Source organism: Hesperophylax consimilis, chromosome 27 (genome assembly GCF_061612785.1).
Source record: "Hesperophylax consimilis isolate HC1 chromosome 27, BYU_Hcon_1.0, whole genome shotgun sequence".
In the NCBI taxonomy this organism is placed as follows: Eukaryota; Metazoa; Arthropoda; class Insecta; order Trichoptera; family Limnephilidae; genus Hesperophylax; species Hesperophylax consimilis.
Window position 1 is genome coordinate 4,100,071 of NC_142862.1, and position 20,790 is coordinate 4,120,860.

The 20,790-nt window shown below is 37.7% G+C and overlaps 1 protein-coding gene across 2 annotated transcripts in view; it reads left to right on the forward strand.

The window, feature by feature from the left end:
• The window catches only part of Sik3 (Salt-inducible kinase 3), a 92,114-nt gene that overhangs the window by 55,610 nt on the left and 15,714 nt on the right, over positions 1-20,790 (forward strand). For both annotated transcript variants that reach the window (XM_089648132.1, XM_089648133.1), the window contains exons 5-17: positions 1,117-1,240; positions 2,123-2,401; positions 3,585-3,724; positions 4,444-4,578; positions 6,511-6,675; positions 7,690-7,908; positions 9,803-9,982; positions 10,943-11,098; positions 11,424-11,592; positions 12,301-12,428; positions 12,930-13,057; positions 14,664-14,772; positions 20,472-20,550. In XM_089648132.1, coding sequence (XP_089504258.1) covers positions 1,117-1,240; positions 2,123-2,401; positions 3,585-3,724; positions 4,444-4,578; positions 6,511-6,675; positions 7,690-7,908; positions 9,803-9,982; positions 10,943-11,098; positions 11,424-11,592; positions 12,301-12,428; positions 12,930-13,057; positions 14,664-14,772; positions 20,472-20,550 — 2,011 coding nt within the window. The remainder of the gene's footprint in view (positions 1-1,116; positions 1,241-2,122; positions 2,402-3,584; positions 3,725-4,443; positions 4,579-6,510; positions 6,676-7,689; positions 7,909-9,802; positions 9,983-10,942; positions 11,099-11,423; positions 11,593-12,300; positions 12,429-12,929; positions 13,058-14,663; positions 14,773-20,471; positions 20,551-20,790) is intronic.

The following is a 20,790-nucleotide window of genomic DNA, read 5'->3' on the forward strand; positions in this document are numbered from 1 at the left end:
CAATAAGGAATTCCAGTAATTTTTTTACCAATGTTAACCGTCTATTAGAATTGATGTTATTAAAAAAAAAAGAAAATTGATAAGATTTCATAGTTAAATTAATATTTTAAGTTAGAATATTTGCTTCTCCCGCCCGGCACGGTATTGCTGTCGCTATTTGTTGACGTGCCCGCGCCAATTCAGGACCGCCGCGCAGAAAAGTAAAGACCAAAAGTAAAATAACGGTTTACAGCCCAGTTCACTGGGAGACTTTTCTGCGCGGCGGCCTGAAGTGTAATCACATGTAATGTGACATGTATAATAATAAAAACTTCTAAGCGATGCAATAAACAACATATTATTATAAAGCACTATAAGAATATGTTTCTTTAGAAATCCATTTCATATAATAATAACAACAAATACCTACATATATTTGACAATAGATGGGAGCTATTTTTTTCACATAGATCCTATTGACAAAGGGGTTTCTCCGGGAATGCAGCTGGTTTTCAGCAGTGCCTTATTATATGGTAAACAAAAGATGAAATATTTAAAAGCCATCACCACATTATAATATATATTAATATGTATTATAATGAGTAGAGAATAATTATCATGTCATGCGAAATCAATAAATATACCTGCACAAAACTAGTGAGGTTATGGCGAAATGTCAGATGGGTAGAATACGCAATGATTATTATACTGTAAAAATGTATTATATTTATCGTAACGTACAAATGAACACAATTAATAATTTGATATACATACTTGGAAGCTTTAACTCCACGACCAGCTGTGGTTTGACCCAAATAAACGTTTGGCCTATACACCTCTCTCATCTAAACCGACCATCTCTCATGTAATAGAAAGAGATGCACCATAGGTGATCCGTTGTACGTACAAGTCACGACACATGTGACGTCAGAATTCTTTCGACCAATCGTGGAGCGTATTCAGTTTATTGCTATTTAATGCTTTTTCAAGAACGTTTAACTAATTCTAAGAATAATAATATAAAAATATATTTATATATTTAGAATCGATATTTTTTGATCTACATGAACATATTTTTTATAAGTCAAAATATTTTTCACTCAACTTCCTTATTATAATATCCTTTTTTGTTTCCAGTCACTCGGCGTAGTCCTGTACGTGCTGGTCTGCGGAGCGCTTCCCTTCGACGGCAACACTCTGCAGGACCTGAGGAACATTGTCATCTTGGGGAAGTTCAGGATTCCTTTCTTCATGTCACAAGGTCTGTTACCGATTCCAACTATTAAATCGACGATCAGCACCATTTTGATTTTTTTTACATTTGAGCTGTGAACCACTTGAAGTTCAACAGATACGTTAGTACCACAATCGCACTTGACTCCATTTTATGGTATCTTGAACCTTAAAAAATGCTCCTAACATACTAAAATATATTTTATTCGCTTGGCAGGGAAATGATATATCTTAATATTATTCTAGCTTGTCTTTTCGTGACTTGCAAATATATTTATTTTATCTGTGAAAAAGTGCCACGCATGGTGGAAACGTCATCGAACTTGTGTTTGTTTATGCCAAATTACTATGTCCTATTACTATATTTATTTGGATTCATTGCAATTATTTATTTAGACACTTGTGTAGATTTATGAAAATATATACCATGAAAATATCGTTGGATTTTCTATCATTTCTTTAAATACTATTTCTTTGGCTACTCTAGGAAAACCGCTTATGCAGTAAACATAATTTAAAAAAAAATAAATGGAAAAATATTATTTTGTCTAAACCACTATATTTTTTATATCTAAGCCAACCGGTTTCAGAACAACCGTTCCGTCCTCAGCACAAAATACATACTAACATAACATCACAAAATAGTGCGTGAACAAATATTGTGGGTGAACCCATTATTTTGTAATGTTATGTTAGTATATCTTTTGCCCTGAAGAAGGAACTGTTGTTCCGAAACTAGTCACGCGGAGTGCCACTGTTATCTAGGTATATATGTATTGACGACTTGTAGATGTTGACTTTCATACTAGGGCCCCCCGATCTTTGTTCCTTTCAGTAAATGTTTTTCAAATTCGTATTGTTTGAATATAATTAATATTGTTTCAATAAAGAATAAATGATTTAATTCCAGAATGCGAGCAGTTGATCCGCCACATGCTTGTGGTTGACGCCGAGAAGCGCCTATCTCTGAAGCAGGTGGCGCGCCACCGATGGATGCGCAGTCCTAGAGCGGTGCCCGCATCCCCCACCTCCCCCACTTTCAGGCCGACAGACCTGCCACCGCAGCTGGGGTCCAACCCCTCCCCCAACACCACCCAGCCGGGGGTGACAGAGGGCGCCAAGATCGGGTCTCAGATGTCGCTGGATAGTCCGCCGTCTGATGGCTCTTCGCCTCCTAAGGAATTTGAGGGTAATTGAAACAACATTTTATTTACGATCAATGAAAAAATCTACTGCCTAACAGGGCGGCCACTTCGATAAAGGTTTTATCGATAATGTCAGTAATTTGTCCTGGTTCCCGAGCATGACTGCAGTTCAGACACAGACATGCCCACAGTAAATTCTATTGGTTATATATCTGGTTTAAACTTCGACATGCCAAGAAGCAAAACAAAACAGTGTTACAGTGAGGGGTCTCTGAGATACCCCAGGCAGATCAACCTTTACATACCCGAAAGTAAAAATCACTTATCACCCAAGAGGGTAAATAATATGTAATACGGAGCGTTTGTGCATCTTAATATTCCTTTGGCCCCAGTAACACTCAGATATTAGTTACGATTTTTTTAAGGAATTTAATGTACTAGATGTCCGACAGTGCTATATAAAAAAAATAGTAATCCATGTTCATAAAAATAAAAACAAAATGAAAACACCCGAACACAAACATCAAACCAGAAGTAAGGGAAGAACTGACCTTTCCGTTCCAACAAGCAATAGAACGGCTTATCAAAAAATATTCTTATATCTCGGTCCTAAAATATATAATAAAATCCCCTCTCAGCTGAAACTGTGTGTGTATTATCCTTCTGTCCAAGAGTGACAAAATGGTTGTTGGATCTAGGCAGGACTGATTCCGGAATGTTACTAAAAATGTAATTTGATAATTATTTATCACGAACGCCTTTATGTATCTTTTTTATGAATATTTTAATGTATCTTTTATGTATCTTCGTTTTAACATACTTATTTTATCTAGTCTTAAATCCTGTATTCGTCTAGGATAACTTGAAACCTGTAAATTTGACTGTCCTAAAATGGGAATCCTTCCTAGTTGGACAGTAAAAAGCATAAAATGTAATCAATATTATAAAAAATAACTAAAATAAAAATAAATAAACATGACATCGCCCATCAGTCAATTTTTAAGTAACGCTAAATGGTAAAGAGATAAAATCGTGTGTAGCTCTTATACGTAATGTTATTGTAGCCCTTTCCATATATTTTTAATATAATATCTTATTATTAAAGGTTAAACCAACTAACAAATAGATATTTCGAGCTGTGAGCACCTTTTTCTCATGCCGATTAAAAATTCAACCCATTCAGTGCATTAATCTTTGATTCATCCTATAATAATTTTATGTGACTAGGTCTGGAGCGTGGGTTGTGTCGCTGCTGTGTGTTCTCGCCAGACTCCTCCCCCGATGTGGAGCGGAGACAGGAGCTGAACCGGACGGTTCTCGAGCACATGCTGACCCTGCCCGGTCTTTCTCTGGAGATGGTCAAAGAGGTAAGAACTCTTGGTTCTTTTAAAAGTTGATTTTATTACTGGCTGGTGTGGTGACAGCACGAAATATAAGTTTCCACGTGTTTCTGCTAGGGAACTTTATAATACGCATTAAAAGTTTTTGAAATAGTTTCTCTTGACATTTTTGTATATTATTAATGGAGGATTGAATGCGGATGCTTACAAAAAATTGTCCAAAGAAGCTAAGCTAGTAGTCCACAATGAAGTGCTGGTACCCACCCTGATGTATGGCAGTGAGGCACGGAACTGGCAGAGGAAGGATGAAAGTAGACTGAATGCTGTAGAAATGAGATTCCTGTGGTGTATGTGTGGTAAAACCATGTATGATTGTGTGAGATCGTGTAAGAAAGCAAGGTTGATAAGCCGATGAGTAAGATTAAGAAAGGGACGCTCAGACCGTTTGGGCATGTAGAGCAAACGAACGAAGAAAGGAGTGTAAGGAGAATATATGTCACAAATGTAAATGGTGGAAGAAGTCTGGGACGCCCGAGAAAGACAAGCCCCAATCAAGTGAACCAGATACTTAAGTCGGGCCATGTCAAGATTCAGAATGATAGAATGTGAATGAGGCAAGGAGTGTATGCCAAGACCGAGTTGTTTTGCGGTCCGTCCTCTCTGCCTCTCGCCTTACGGCGTGATGGGTAGTTAGTATACTAAGTATTGCCTATTTATCAATAAGAAATTAATATTTTCTCTTTCAGTCTGTCCAAGGAGCGAGGTTCGACCACATATCCGCCATCTACAGCCTGCTGGTTGAAAAACTGTCACGGCGCGGTCGAGGGGGAAGAAGGCCATTGGGTGCGGGTGGCGGAGAACTCAACGCTAACTCCAATAACGTGAGTATCAGCCAATCTGCCGCAAAGTTCTTTCTCCACATCTGTAGCTATTCCTTTACAGCCGAGCTGATATCAACTCTGTGTTACTGTTAAATTTGGAAAACTCCAGGGTATCGATTCACCAATCCAGGCCGCTCGCAATTGCCGTCGAAAGCACATAATTGGTCGACATTCTTATTCTTGAGTCTCGTCGAAGGTACACACTTAAATATGTCAAAAGTTATTCCAACCGGTCGGTCCAACCACTCGTTGTTCGAGTGGAACGACTTTGTTGAGAACCGAGGCCCTGATTCTACGCAATATACTCACGTATGTAAAGTATGGTAAGATTCTAAGCTTTATTCCGCTTGCCGAACCTCGTAAATCAGACACTAACTAGCTATTCTAACATTTGGGACACGAGCTATTCTAACATTTGGGCGAAACTTTTTATTTTTAATTATTTATTATAGTTAACCTCTCAGACAAAGACTTTTATCTACTATGTGTTCCTTTGAGAACTGTCAAAACGTGATAATTTATGTGTTATTTACGAGTTTTGCTAAAAGCTTCATAACTGACAGGTAAGTTTTTAGATTCTCACGGCCAAAAGCATTTTTGTTGTTTGTTTTTGGGGTGTTATGCCGTGTTGCGCTAACTCCTTCTTTAGCCGACGTTTCGGACAGCGTTGCAGTGTCCATCATCAGGGCAGATCCGGTAGATCCGAAGATGTGACGCTCCAAATATACAGAAAATCTATGCCAAAAACATCTTCGGATCTACCGGATCTGCCCTGATGATGGACACTGCAACGCTGTCCGAAACGTCGGCTAAAGAAGGAGTTAGCGCAACACGGCATAACACCCCAAAAACAAACAACAAAAATTCATAACTGACGTTTTGGGAAACGTAGCCTCATTCTAAAAAATGTTTTGGAAAGATTATGAAATCCACCATAGCATTGTGTTGTCATACGTAAATATTTGCGTTTCTAAATATACATTTTATGAAAACGTCAAAAATATGTAAAAATCGCTTACAATTATTTCAAAGCCTTGAAAAATGTACTTTTTTCTGAGTATCATAAAGAAATAACACTTTATATATTGAAGAAATATAATTAAAAACTATTAGTCACCTCAAAATATTGACCGTCCAAACTAAAATATTTTTAATAAATTATTTAGAAACGCAATAAATTATGAACGAACAAGATGACAGATTCAATCGGCTTAGATAATGCAACTCTACGTTCCATAGATATTCTTGAATACAGACGCGTAGCATTATTCATTATCGATACTCTGTTTTTTAAATCATGGCAATCCGTATACTAGTGATGGAAATAAATCGATTTTTGTAAAATCTCGCGCGTTTCGGTGAAAAGACGTTCTAATGTCTTGACCGCTATTATCATATGTACGTCTTTTGACGTTCTAATGTTCTGAGTGGTTAAACATAATTATAATTGATTTTTCGATGTTCGTCTCAAAAGCAATGAACCCAAATACCTGTAAACTTATATACTTGATTCTGTGCAAAGATTGACATGTACATTGATTGACAATGCTTTGTTAACAGCCGATTGCCATCTCTAATGCACAGACTCAATGTAGGCATGCTGGGTCTATTCTACAGGTATTTCAATGAAACTTGCTCGAAGGATCTATCAGCATTGATCCCCTGTGCACCGGTGCCCATATTCGAAACCTGACGGACACGAGTGAATACCCGTTCACAGTTGATGTTAGCTTCATGAGAAGGGATCGTTTCTTTTTTGTGTAAGTCGGCTCGCATCGTAATGAGCTACCGAGATCGGTTTTTCCTCGTTCATGTTATCCGACTTCTTCAGGACCCACTTACAATGCTGCTCTTCGGGTGGCAATATAGTCCCCCCGTTTATACACTGCAGACAGGGGTGTCCCAGGGACTAATACAATTTTTCTTTTTCAGGCCAAGGCCCCTGCAGCCCAGATGTCGTCCATAGCACTGCAGTCTGACTCCGAGCCCAGTTCCCGTTCCTCCTCTGAGGACAATCCCGACCCATCCGCCATTCTGGAGGCTCATCTGCAGAGCAAGCAGCCTGAGCAAGTTGCCGTGGATCTGCAGACAAACAGGGTAAGTAGCCACCATATTGTTACTGGTAAATAATGTGGTCCTGCCGCAGAGCTCCATTGTAATATCTTTCTGTTTGACATCTGTGGACGGATTGTTTCAAAGAATTCATCAAATTTAAGATTCAAGTTCTTTTTCTAGTTCTGTTATTATATAACCACGGGCCAGTTGTTTTGCAGTACTTGGATAGTAACAGAACTTGAATAGGACATTCACGGAACTTAAACATTTAAATTTGATAAATTGTTCAAATTCTGTGACACAACCCGTCCTACGGGAAAGAGGTACAAGTCACAATGGAACTCTTGGTACAAGCAAGAAACCGGTGAACATACATCGCATCTTTCTCGCATTTTTATCGATTTTTTTTGGCAAAAACTTTTGGAGACTTCGAGGTATTTGAAAAGACATTAAACCTTGGAGGATATATATTTTAAACAGCAGGGTTAATCCCCCTAGCGACTGATTTTTTTCATTCTGACCCAAATAATTCCAACTTCAGACTTGATGCACTCCAAAAGAACCCTAATAAAAAAAAAATTATACCACAAAATCGTGTCAAAGTTTCTTAACACCGTGTATAGTAGTCCCAGAGAAAGGTTGTACATACATTATTGACGATCATCCTCTTCCGTCTTTCACGTCTTGTATGAAAACAAAAAAGACAGAAGATACTAAAACTGCCGGACTTTTTTAAAAATTTATTCATTTAAAAAAAATAAATGTGTCATTATTAGGGATGGTTATGGAGGGTCTTTTTGAGGAGAGGAAGTGAACTTATTGTAGGAGGGATAGAATAAAAACTCATTCCACAGCCGAGCTGTTGAACTAAAGAACGAGTCGTAGAAACGACCCATTGGTCGCGTGTTCCTGGCACCATGATCAATGACACTAGTTCCTCGGAGTGTCTTCCATTGAAATAACTGTATAACAAGGAATTTTACACAATGGATCATATATGCGACAGCCGCGTAGTATAGGTTAACATAAATATGAAGAATTATTTTGTTCTTCCAGCAAGCCACACCGGAGCAGCAGCTCATGATGCACCATCAGGACTTGAAGCAACAACAGCAACAACAGCAGCAACAGCAGCAACAGCAGCAACAGGGCCAGGCGCAGCAGCCGCAACTGCTGCTGGAGGATCCGAGGGACGTGGGGTCGCCGTTTGTGTCCATGCCGGCCATACCCATGTCCGTTTATCTGGCCGACGGGGAGGCGCAGGATTTGGAAAAGGTAATTCTCACCTCATTTTCTTCTCCTTGTCCTATTTGTGAAATTAATAATAACGATAAAGATTGTAAAATTTCTATTGTGCTGAGAAAATCACCCCAAGGTCACTTTACAACTTAATTTATATATATGTACTACCTATACCATATTATGCCATTAGTACGCGAAGGTACTTGCAAGTGACTAGAGTTTTGTGCGCGTAGCATGCGAGTTGCTTGTGATTATCTGCCATACTTTGCTAGTATTCGTGCACAATGCGACCCGTTCATAACAGCTGTTACTGGTAGCACGCTAAGCTTATTGTATATGTATCTACTACTTGTTTGACAGAAATGGTGTCCAAGCGTGATTTGAATGTTAAGTTCTGGACGCTTTAAAATATAAATTTTTATGTGACTATAATTAACTGAAATACGTAAGAAAATATTTTGCGGGGAAGGTTTTAATTGGGGTTGGATAAAAAGTCAATTTGACATCATTTTTATGTAGTTCCTTGGCAGCGACGAATGCCCTATAATTCATATTTATTTCGTTGTATGGATTAACCCAAAATCATCTTTTAGATCGTTTTTAACTCTTTGCACGCGGCCGTATAAACTGTTGTTACGGCAAAAAGTCTATACTCACACGCGGCTGTATCAACAGTTGATACGGAAACTTTGACGGCCGATATTCCAGCGCTCTTTCGTCATAAATGTATTTCTCGCTCACTTGGACATTCGTAGAACTATCACGATGCTGACATCTACAAGAATTTCTCAAAAATAAAATTGAGTTTCATAAAAAAAGATCGATAATCAAGTGCGCCTCTTTGCGCCTTTTAGTCCTTTAGTTTACATTTTTGCCAACGGATGACGTTAGTACTAGTATGTCAGTCACAACTTTTCATAACTAAAAATGATAAGTGCTCATTGTGTCCCACTTGTGTCTATCAACGCAGTGGCCTAAGTACACACACGCCGAGTGAATGGCGCGACCACATTCAAAAGATACGGTACGTCTTTGTATGAAATTTTATGTTTTTGTTTTTATAAACATCTAGAGTGTTGACACACAAGAATTTGTTTTCATATTGTGGAGAATAATCTGTTCTGTCTATATAGTCCAATAAATCATACCAGGATGCTATAATTTGACATTTAATTGCGTGCATAGGTATTTTAAAATATGTGCCGCGTACGGCTATAGATAAAACGGAGCAAATTAACGCGTTCAAAAGGTTAATGCTTATAATAAAGATAGAGAAGAACAATATTGTTTTCATCGATAGAGTCATTTGACATCGTATTAAGTCCACGGCTGCACGAGAAAAATGATAAAGTTCATTATAATTTTATTATACCGAAACCAGCTTTAAATAGAAGCATGTCAGCAGGTGACTTGTGGTTGCATCGAACTTTAGTAGCTTGTAAATATCTCTGTACACAAAGGGCACAGTTGAGATTTGTTACTAGTGACTTACAGCTAAGATTAATAACTAGTGACTTACAACTAAGACTTATAGCTAGTGACTTACATTGACCATCACTTACATCTAAGACTTAAAGCTAATGACTTACAACTAAGATTTATAACTAGTGACTTAAAACTGTACATATATCTGTATATACCGAGTGGGTATTAATATAGAATAAAATCACTCCATCTCTTCAATAAGACACCTTCAGGCCAAGGTCCCTGTCCGGTGCTACTTCGGCGACCTCTGTCCATTGCAAGCCCAGTTTTGCCTCGCACATCAGCCTCTGATGTTACTTCCGTTAGCTTTACCTGGGGCGACCTACTGGATGTCTTCCCTCTGGAACTATCGCCAGAATATTTTGTTAAATCTTTCTATGGATAGTCAAGCTAGTAATTAATGCAGAAATTACTATGTTTGATGACATATCTCTGTTTCTAGTTTGGCGAGATGGATCTGGATCCAGGCCACTCGCTGCAAGCGCACTCGTCCATGTTGGCCAGCGGGCCCGAGCATGAGTGCGGCGGGGACCAGCACGGCGATGTGGCCGCCGTCCAACAGACACACGCCACAGCGCGCCGCCACACGGTGGGACCGCAGGATTCCAGACACGCTGGACAGGTAGTTATTTTCCTATATTCTTTTTCCTCTTCCCTTTACCTACTGATTAGTTTTAAGCAGAGATGTGCAAAATGGGTACCCAAAACCATTTGAAATGCAAAATGCAAAATGGTTTTTAGAAAAGCATTTCAAATGCAAAATGCAAAATACCTATTTTCAAAATGCATTGAAAATGCAAAATGGTTTCTCAGGTCAAACAATTAAAGTTATTATACAATTTTTAAACAATTTTGTCATTTAATAATGGACATCAATGTAGAACAAACATATTACATGATGGTAAATCCAAAAACACCACGACTACAGATTATGAAACCACAAAACAATTGCACGGGAATAATGTTGCCAACGTAAAAACATAGAAACTGCTATCTAACATTTAATATTACAGCGTCATGGCACCATATTCAGTATTTGAATCAGTGTTTTTTGTAATGGTATCACTCAATTACCAGGGCTCCTACCAGGGAGCAACTTGACAAATGTAAATTATTTCTCATAGCGAGGTTGAGGAACGACTGATATTTGAGGCTTATGAAAAAAAGATGAGTGGAGATAGTAGGAAGAATGTTGCAAAAAAGCATTTAAAATGGAAAATGCATTGAGAAAAGCATTTAAAATGCAAAATGGTTTTTAGAAAAGCATTTAAAATGCAAAATGGAAAATAACCATTTTGCATTTCCATTTGAAATGGATTTATTTGAAATACAGCACATCTCTGGTTTTAAGACATAATAAAACTCCAAACTCTGAACTTTTTTTGGTTTAACCTTAATTAACATTAAGGGCCAATATACCTGTTTTTCAAATGTCCGAGGGCCCGGTTTGTTAAGCAAAGGAATTCCTACTTTTTACTATAATATTTGATACAAGAGGATCTGCTAGTTTTTGTTAATCTTCTTGTGACCCAGCACACCAGCGATAATCTAAGATTCCTCTAATAGAGTTTCTCATATCCAGGTGTTGGAGTCGTGCCACTACTCGCTGGCGCCCCCAATGCCCGGGGGCCACGGTTCAGGGGGCCGAGTCTCCGTGTCCACGGGGGCTGCGCTGACGGCCGACTCGGCCCAGCAAGACGCTATCATGGGGGCCTTCGCTAATGGCGGAGGGGGCAAGGTATAAACGCAAACTATTTCCATATCTCTCGGATACCTAGACTGGGGCGTATCAATCTCCATAGCATTTGATGGCCTCCTAAATTGAAGTTTAACGCCATAAAATTTTGAGATTTGAAAGGTTCTGTTATCCCATTTCCTCCAGGCGGTCCATAATTTATACCACTCGACAGTATAACTATCGATTCGATAGTCAAATCAAATGTGACAGAGGTTAAAACTCTCCTACTAAAGTGTTGCAGCCTCCAAAATCAGACCAAGTGAATACATTTTCAGTCTTGTATTGTATATTTGGCTGACCTTTGTGAAACGATTTAATTTTACAGCTACGCAACGCGCAGTATGGCGGAAAGCGCGTCCGCTCCGGCAACTATCACTCGCTGCTGCCGGACATCAACCTGCCCGTGAACCTGCCGCTGGTACAGCACCAGCCCCCTCACAGCTTTAGCGTCAAGGACCACCATCTGCTGAAGCCACCACCCGTCATGGGGCAAGGTGAGCGCCTCGTCCCTATCACTATTCTAACTTTCTCGGCGGGATTTCTAACATACTACTGCTTATTTATTTATTTTATTATTAATGCGCCTTTTAGGGGCTTTTACAAAGAAATAGTAAAGATTATACATTTTTATTATATCTTTTTATACATATCTGAACTGCCCCAGTAACAATCTCTTGTATTTATTTAGTGATGAAGATGTCCACTGGCTCGGCATAATGGCACAAACTATGAATACTGTTGAAAATGTGTGAAAAAATTAAAGTTAATTTTTATGATTCTGATCATTGTACTAAAAGTGTGTAATTTTAATATTTTCATTGATTTAAAAAATGATCTAAAACTACACATACCAAAACGGTTCCAATTGGCAACAACGTCATTATGACACCAACGGCGGTTGTAACCAATGTCGCCCGACTTGACGCCAACGACGAATTCACAAAACAAATGAACATCATTTTGGCAGCCATTTTGAAAATGGCACATTTTAAATCATTATAGAAAATTTATTTATCAACATAATTCATCAATCTCCACTCCCCCTAGGTTCCCCAAAGGCCCTAGGTATTTTTATTTAAATGGTCCATTTTGGATCCCACGAGTATCTAGGGAAATAGAAGGTCCACCCCAGCAGAGATGAGATGGGTTCGCCACCCTCGTTACAATTACCAATTGTTTGATATTTGTTTATTTAATTCTAGTGTCTGCCTTTGGGCGCCGAGCCTCTGACGGAGGAGCCAACCTTCACATGTGCTACCAGCCAGGCACCACCACTCTAATTGCTGGAAACGAGGATCTGTCCACGCAAATGTTCCAGCACACCAACAATGTGAGTAAAAATTATTATATTTGTTTGTTGTTGGGCTACTTCAAATTTTCTTCAACTCTTCCAGTGCTAGAAAATCCCTTAAACTATGTGAACAGGGTGCAAGTTTACCCCCTTACTAATAAAGTGTTTTCATTTTTACACAACTGATAAACAACCATTTACCATACATTAATGTTTGTTTATCAGTTTAACATATTTATTAGTAAGGCCCTTAGAATTTTATATTTTTTAAGTTGGATAAAAAGGAATAGTTGCCCTGGTGTAAGACCACCATTCAGAAATGAAATGTTTTTAGCCATGTTTGACCATAATGAACAGATCTGAATCTCTGCCACATCTCCTTCCCCTCCCCACCTTCAGCCTCACAACATACCCCGATTGAGGATGCCATAGTTGTACTGGCTCCAGACGGTTGGGAGCAGTTGGGTCCACTTGGCTAAATAAAATCAAAATGTTTGCTGTAATTCTTATTTTAAAAGTCTTGTAAATATATGGTTTCAGGGTTCCCAGTCATCAGGAGTAGGTGGCTCCATGGGCTCCGAGAACACCATTGGCTCCGTCGTACCGGATTCCCTCACCAACCTCGGAGACGACCCCTCCTCAGAGACCTATAATACCAATCTTTCCAGGTAAAAACATTTTCACTTCTTTGTTATAATTATTACCAGTAGAGCTATATCTAGGGAATGCAATACCGGTATACCGGGATCCCGAAATACCGAGATCCCGCAGACATTTTGCGGGACTAATCTCGGTCGAAAATTTTGCGGGATCCCGCTGGACTGGCGGAATTACAGAGAAGCTTCTACAACTGCATCGACGTCCAGTTCTTCCACGTCGGCTCATTGTGAACCTCAACCATCAACAAATAAAATCACTGACCATTTTTCAAGCGAAAACAATGGTGTCTAAAGATGGTTTACCGTTCCGAGTTTTCTGTACCTCGTCGGATTTGCGAAATCTTTTTGAAGTCGGGGGTTTTAACTTACCAACATCGTCTAATTCAGCCAAATTAATGGTTATGAATTACGGCAAGACACTAAAAATGATGGTTGTTCAAGATCTTTTGAAGCTGAAAGAGAGCAACTACAGATTTACCCTCACTTACTCTGAATTACTTCGAGTCCGGTGTATTAAAAGGCACATACCTTCAATTCACTTACAATGCGCTAATGACAATTGTGCCAACCAGCGTGGAAGCTGAACGAGCTTTTTCAGCCGCTGGCTACCTTGTGTCCAATATCAGAAGCCGTTTATCAGATGACACAATTAATACTTTAACTTTTTTACGAAGCCATTTCCAAAATAATGTTTAGTTAAACTTATGATGCTCATTGTACAAGAATATTGTTTGTCGTGTGAACGTTATTATTTAAATTTAAGTTTCAGTTCAGTTTCAGTGCCGGCAATCCGGGCGTTTATTTTATTTTCATTTGTGTACATAGATTTCTTTTACCCACCTCACTAGACAAAGTCTGTTCCAAGGAGGGTATGTTATGTAAAGTTATGTCTTATCTTATTCTTTGCCAATTTATGACTTAAACTTTACTTATGTCTAACTAAAGGTATACCTATTAATAAATCATTTAAAATGTCCCAAAGAACTTGTTTTATTATAGGTATAAATTTAAAACTCTAAAAACAAGGTTGGTAGATCGAGGTATTAGGTCTTTATTATACGATTGATTAGATATCTAAGTCCACTCTGCTGGATCCCGCAAATACCTGGATCCAGCGGGACTAAGATTGTTCAGTCCCGCAAATACCTGGATTGACATTTTCTTGCGGGATTGCATTCCCTAGCTATATCCAACCAAGATACTGGCAGCAATTCCAAAGGGAAGACATTCAGTTTTCAGCATCCATAGATAACATAGATAATAGAATCAAGGGAAACGGGTCATGAACAAAGCATTGTGCCAACATCGTTCACCCACTACTGCAATTTGCAAACCGCCTTTGTTTCCGTCTACACACCAAACGCATAACTTTAATTTGTTTCACTACTATGGCTACAGTCGGTACGCTTCCATGCCACATCTTCCATCGTTTCTATTATCTATGTCTGCACAAACTATGTTGGGGAAGGCAGGTGTAGAGGAGAGGTTGGATCTGTAATGGACGGAGGCCGCTGAAGTAGCGCATTTGACCCGACTTGGAAAGGATTGCTCAACCTATTAAATGAAGACTTGAATGTTTGCCTGTTGAATGTTACTTAACTTGTCTATTCCATAGATACATGATGACACGTGGCAACAAGCAGAGACACACGGTGGCCACTACGGAAGATGTTCAGAATACGGTGGGGGCGGGATTATCTCACAGTTCTACGCCGAATTCTATGGTGAGTACCAGCACAACAAATCATATTGGAATATTATTATTTCACTGTAAATAATACATCACCAAAGCTAGTAGTTGAATGACGAAACGTCGTCTAACATTACAATTCCAACAACTTTGTATCTACTCTACACTAAATGTTATTTAACACTTCAGGCTAATTTGTTCGCTTCTGGGTCTCATAGAAATCATTGTGTCTCCCATATCATGGTAAGAATTATGATCTAAACCAGGGCTTCCCTAACTGTGAGTCGCGACGCCCCGGGGCGCCGTGGGATCATCCCAGGGGCGTCGTGAGGCAATCTCTATAGCGTCTTCCACACGCACACTTCGGAGCGACTGAGTCCCGCGCCACTTCAGGCCGCCGCGCAGAAAATCTCTGCGACATATTTAAAAAATTAAATGATCTCAATAAGTCCTTGCAGTGAAATAATACTCACATATTACAACTGGCAGATAAAATCACTGAGTTTCAGAAGAAGTTGCTCTTATGGAAAAGAAAATTAGAAGAAGATCAAGTAAGTTCCGAATGTTTCCCTGCTTTACAAGGCATTCTACAAGAAAAATCGACAGAAATTCTCGATCCTTCTTTAAAAATAATATTTACACAGCACTTTTCATCTTTGAGCGAACATTTTGAAAAATATTTTCCCAAAAATCTGGAGCAATATGACTAGGTTAGAAACCCTTTCCAGTCGACCTCACCACCAACACTTTCGACAGCAGAAGAAGAAGAGTTAATAGAATTGTCCTGTGACTCCAGCCTTAAGCTGCAATATAATAAGGATCAGCTACTTGAATTTTGGAGCTCAGTTTATCAAGAATATTGTTCCATCAGCACTGCAGCGTTAAGGGTTTTATTACCGTTTGCGACATCATACTTGTGTGAGACAGGTTTCTCTGCAGTTGCAGTAATTAAGAATAAGTACAGATCAAAAATAAATTTAGAGGCAGAGACGAGAGTTGCGATTTCGAAACTTCAACCTCGTTTTGAGAAACTATGCTCAGAAAAGCAAGCACATCCTTCTCATTAATACCAAAGAAAAAAATTGCTTTTTTATCTTTTTTGTGTGCTTCCATTTTGGTTTTTGTGTTGTGTTCTTTATTTTATAATAAAAAAATTAGATACTATACTAGTCGCCAAAAATATGGCAACTTCCCAAGGGCGTCACAGTTGAAAAAAGTTTGGGAAGCCCTGATATAACAATGTTAGAAAGAGAAAACACCACGCTTTATATTCAAATTTAGAAATTAACCATAGATGAATTAAAATGTACACCTCTATGAAACCAAAGGTTCCCACCGCAATTTGAAAAACAAAAATTATTAAACTTTGTGAATTGTTTATGTTTTATTAGTGTTTCTCTCTCGACCTTCGGATAGGATGTGCCAGGGCCTGAGGCGTTAACCTTTTCACCGCGATCAAATGTACCGAAAATTACACTCGTACGCGGTACTCACTTTGAAAATCAAAACCTACCACTTTAAACAGCTATAAATCTCTTATTTCTTGACAGATTTATGATTTGCTTATCTTAAAAGCTTTATTAATTCTCTTGAAGTTTGTTGAAACACATAAATAAACAATAAACCACAGGATACAGATATAATATTATAAACAGTGACGCATCACAAGAAATCAACAAGAACTGTCGCCATTCGCATGCACACTGCTATATTGTTTATAGTATTTACTTACCCGGTCTAATGGGATTTGGACCACTGCGCCGATATCATCAAAACACAATTATTTTTATAATTATATCTACTAACAAATAAAGTTTTAATAAAAAGTTAACACGAGGAGAAATATTTACAAATTTTGTTTTTCATGGTAGTTTCTAAAACATGGCCATACACACAATGTCACATTACACTCTGGGCATTTATACTGGGACATTTTTCTTTTTTTAGAAATGGCGCATACTCGGCAGGCTCGGTGTAGTTTTTGACTATTATTTCCCTTTATTGGGTGGGGCATATGTTTTGCTAATGCCTTAGCAGTTAGTCTCAGAGGTAGATCGTGTGAAGAGCGAGAATGAGGCTCAGATCGGGAAGTTTCATGATATTTTTGCAACAATTGTCGTATTACGGCTAATTGGAAATCTGCTAAACTAACATTTTTATTTGTAATTGATTTAAAAGCTATATGAGAGTTCAATAAATATAGATCAATAATATGGAAGGCCACTTTTTTATACCACTTAATTGTTTTTCGCAGGCAATTAATACTACTTAACATCAAGTCCACTTTGTCAACAGAACCCATACACTTATTATAGTCTAGAACGCACTTGGGTTTCATAATTGGTTGACGAGTTTTCCAATCAACTTTTCCCGTCATGTCCATAGAGTCGTCATGTAAGGTTGTTAGCATGTGAACTTCTCTTTTATCGCACCACTTTAAAGCCAACAGAGGTCCACGATGTTGTGCTTTCATTTCACCCTTTTTAAGTTTATTAAATTTTGCCATGCCTTTTCGTGTCTTCCGCACCGTACCACATGCATTGGTTTTGTTCGCATGGAGAAAATCATATAGTTGAGGGCTACTGTACCAATTATCAATAAAAAGATTATGTCCTTTATTTAAATAATCTTGAAGTAGTGTCGTTACTACAGCCCCCGAAACCACGAGACATTCAGAGTCAGTTATGTCAGTCCCTTCGCCACAATAAATAATGAAGTCTAATATAAAACCCGTCTTCACGTCACACAATACAAACATTTTAATTCCAAACCGGTGACGTTTGGATGGTATATATTGTTTGAAAATTAAACGCCCTTTGAAAACAATTATGCTCTCATCGATGCATAAATTTTCATAAGGTATCAAAGTTTTTTTGAACAATTTTCGGGTATGGTCAATTAGGATTTTAATTTTGTAAATTCGGTCACCAGGAATTTGTGTGTCGGGGTTTGAGAAGTGTAACATTCGCAATATAATTTCGTAACGATCCCTAGACATGGTTTTTCCGAAAATTGTACTAGCGAGCAATGGGTCAGTGGACCAGTGTTCTTCGATAGTAAGATGTCGGTTTCTAGTCATTAACATTAACAGTGCAAAAAAAATGTACATTTCTTCGACAGATGTGTCAACCCATTTACGAAGTCTGGATTTTTGGGAAGGTTCTTCTTTTGATATGAGGCTATATAATATCGATTAGTTTCGATCACTATTTTTGTCACTATTTCTTTGTTCAAGAAGTATTCAAAAAAGTCAATTTCCGATGAATTACCAGAAAATAAAGTGGATGGATCAAAACCTGACACAAATTCATCAAATTCATGAACTATTGGAATAAATGGACCAGAGGTCCAAGAAGAAAAGCAGTCTGCATTTACGGTACAGTCTAAGTTAGGTGTACGAGAGTCATGATCTTGGCTTGTCCCGGGGGCGTTTATTTCACTGTCACTAACTTCTTCATTAATTGGTATATCTTGATCATCTTCACTTATTTCTAAATCAGAGTCAATGTCTAAAAATGTTTCATAAATTTCGTCTTCCGTAAGATTGCGGTTTGCCATTTTTAAGGGAGTTCAATTTTGATATATAAAAGGTAAGCCCATAAATATAGACAGATATATTACAATTTAGGTTGTCCACAAAATTTTGAAATAAAATCACAAAAGAAAGTCACTCAAAAAGTCTTGAGTAAAATAACTATTTTTAAAACACTTCACGTCACTTAAGTTCACAAACAAACTAATATACCACAGAAAAATAAATTACTTAAAAAGATTCGCAAAATAGAAATCGGTCAATATTTTACATCGACGCATAAGTCCATCAAAGCAGACTGGATCACCTTAGAAATACTATGGATGACACAACGGTTCAGCGGCGCGACATTCAAATGACTGAATGAAGATTTAACGAATCATCGCCTTCACAATGTTTTATGTAAACAATTTATTATATTTTAACCAGCAAACGCCAGATGTCAGTAAGATAAAGGATTGAACTAATTTTTGGTTCAGTTTTCTGCTAAATTCGTCGCATATTTACGTAGTATACAGCCGCTAAAGTCAAACGCATGATTTGATGCGCGTAGCGCTGGGGGCACGAATTATTTTCGCATGAATTGATGCGCGTAGCGGCGAAAAAGTTAACTAATCATTATTATAGACGATTTTATGGAACTAAAACTTTCCAAGATGATAAGGTGATTAGCACAATGAAACTTGCAAAAAACACAATGTGAGATAGGAAAGCATTGAAGGATTAGCGATGTTTTAATCAATTTAACTTTTCAACCTTAAAATAAACAAATAAGCTCGTCAATCGTAAAATTAAAATTTATAAAAATTACGGAAAACGTTCAATTTCGTGATTACTATTATCAGGCCACTTTTCCACACTATAGCGATTCGAAATAAAAATCTTTTTTCGACCCAGTCTAGTATATGTGCATTCGCTAATAAGATAAAAGGATGTCGAAAATGATGACTGTATGAATGTCCCAGTGGAAGCGATCCAGAGGGACACCGAGGAAGAGGATTGAAAAAGGACCGAGGACTGGAGGCGAATTGTGAGAGACCTCGGCCTGCGAAGAATGTTTGTGGAGAAGGCCAAATCCCATCTCGGGATATGGCGCCATAACGATGAATAAATTCTCTATTTATTTATTTAACGCCCAGAGGGCTTTTACATGTAGGTGGTACAATTTTGATGACAGAAAATTTTGAAAACATGAGAAAGATATTAATAAAAATAAAATTACATTAAAAAATATATGCAAGAAACGAAAATAAAAAAAACAAGAATATAAATTAAAAAATACAGCGATTTGACTGGTTTACAAAAATACAACTTCCATTTAGGAATAGTGTTGAAATAAATCTTTTACGTAATCCACAAAATTCGCGAAGTTAATATTAAATATATCGACATCACCTAAGTATTGGTTTCCCATAGTGTGAAACCGTTGTATTGGGGAGTTCGCAATGTAATTGCGCTTATGTGTGTTGCAGTGGAATAGTGTATTTTGTCATGTTCTTATTGTAGGTATTCGTAAGTTTATGAGTTGCAGAAGTTGGCAACAGTCGAATTTAGAGTTTAGAATTTTAAATAAAAAAAGTTAATTTGTTAATTTTACGCCTGTCTTCCAATGTGTGTATTTTTAGAGTATTTAATAAGAAATGATGGTAAAGGTTACGAATTCCGCTTCACGGTAAATATGGAATGTTTACCTTGAATTAATACTTGATTTAGTTATATTATTACTAAAAGTTACTATAAATGTTGGGGAACCTTTAATAACGCCTGCTCGCGTCCCCTTTAGAGTTATATCCCAGTTTTCAAGTAGTTTGTGGGCTACGCTAGGTTTGTATAGACTGGTTTGTGATTTTATTCTAATACGATATTATGAATATAATCCAACTCTTGATATGAACATAGTCGCCGTCGGCTGCGACTATAACGGCGCCGCATACTAATTGACATATCGCGTAAGTGACTTAATAAACGAAATTAAAATTAAAACTGCACATTTTTCCGTCTCCCCCGACATAATAAATCATGTTTTGAATTAATAAAGCTAAATCCATTTATTTGAAAGTGAAATATTGCGTATTAAGAGTGAAGCGGAATAAGAGAAAAATAATGAAATGATATTGTAAGTCTTCTAGTGGGATATTTAATTTAAAATTTATAAAACGTAAAAATTCTTGTACTAACCTTATGTTATTACCCCTTTTCAGACCAGCAACAGTCCATCTTCATCTTCCAACATCAGAACCCGAAGAACCGGTTTATTAACCGTTACAGAAAGACCTCCAGGTATGAACAAACCACATTCAATAAGTTTATTGAAACATTTTAAATTTTTTTATTTAATTTAATTTAATTCAAGTTCTGAACCAAATCCATAGTCAAGTTTATGTCATTAATAATTTAGCCTTGTGTGTTGTGGTTTTATGCATGTTTGTAGCATTATTCTTTTTATTCAATGTGTGTTCTTAGCTGTTTTGAAATGGTTGTGTTACTTGTTAGTATTACGAGGTACGTAGCCCACAGAAT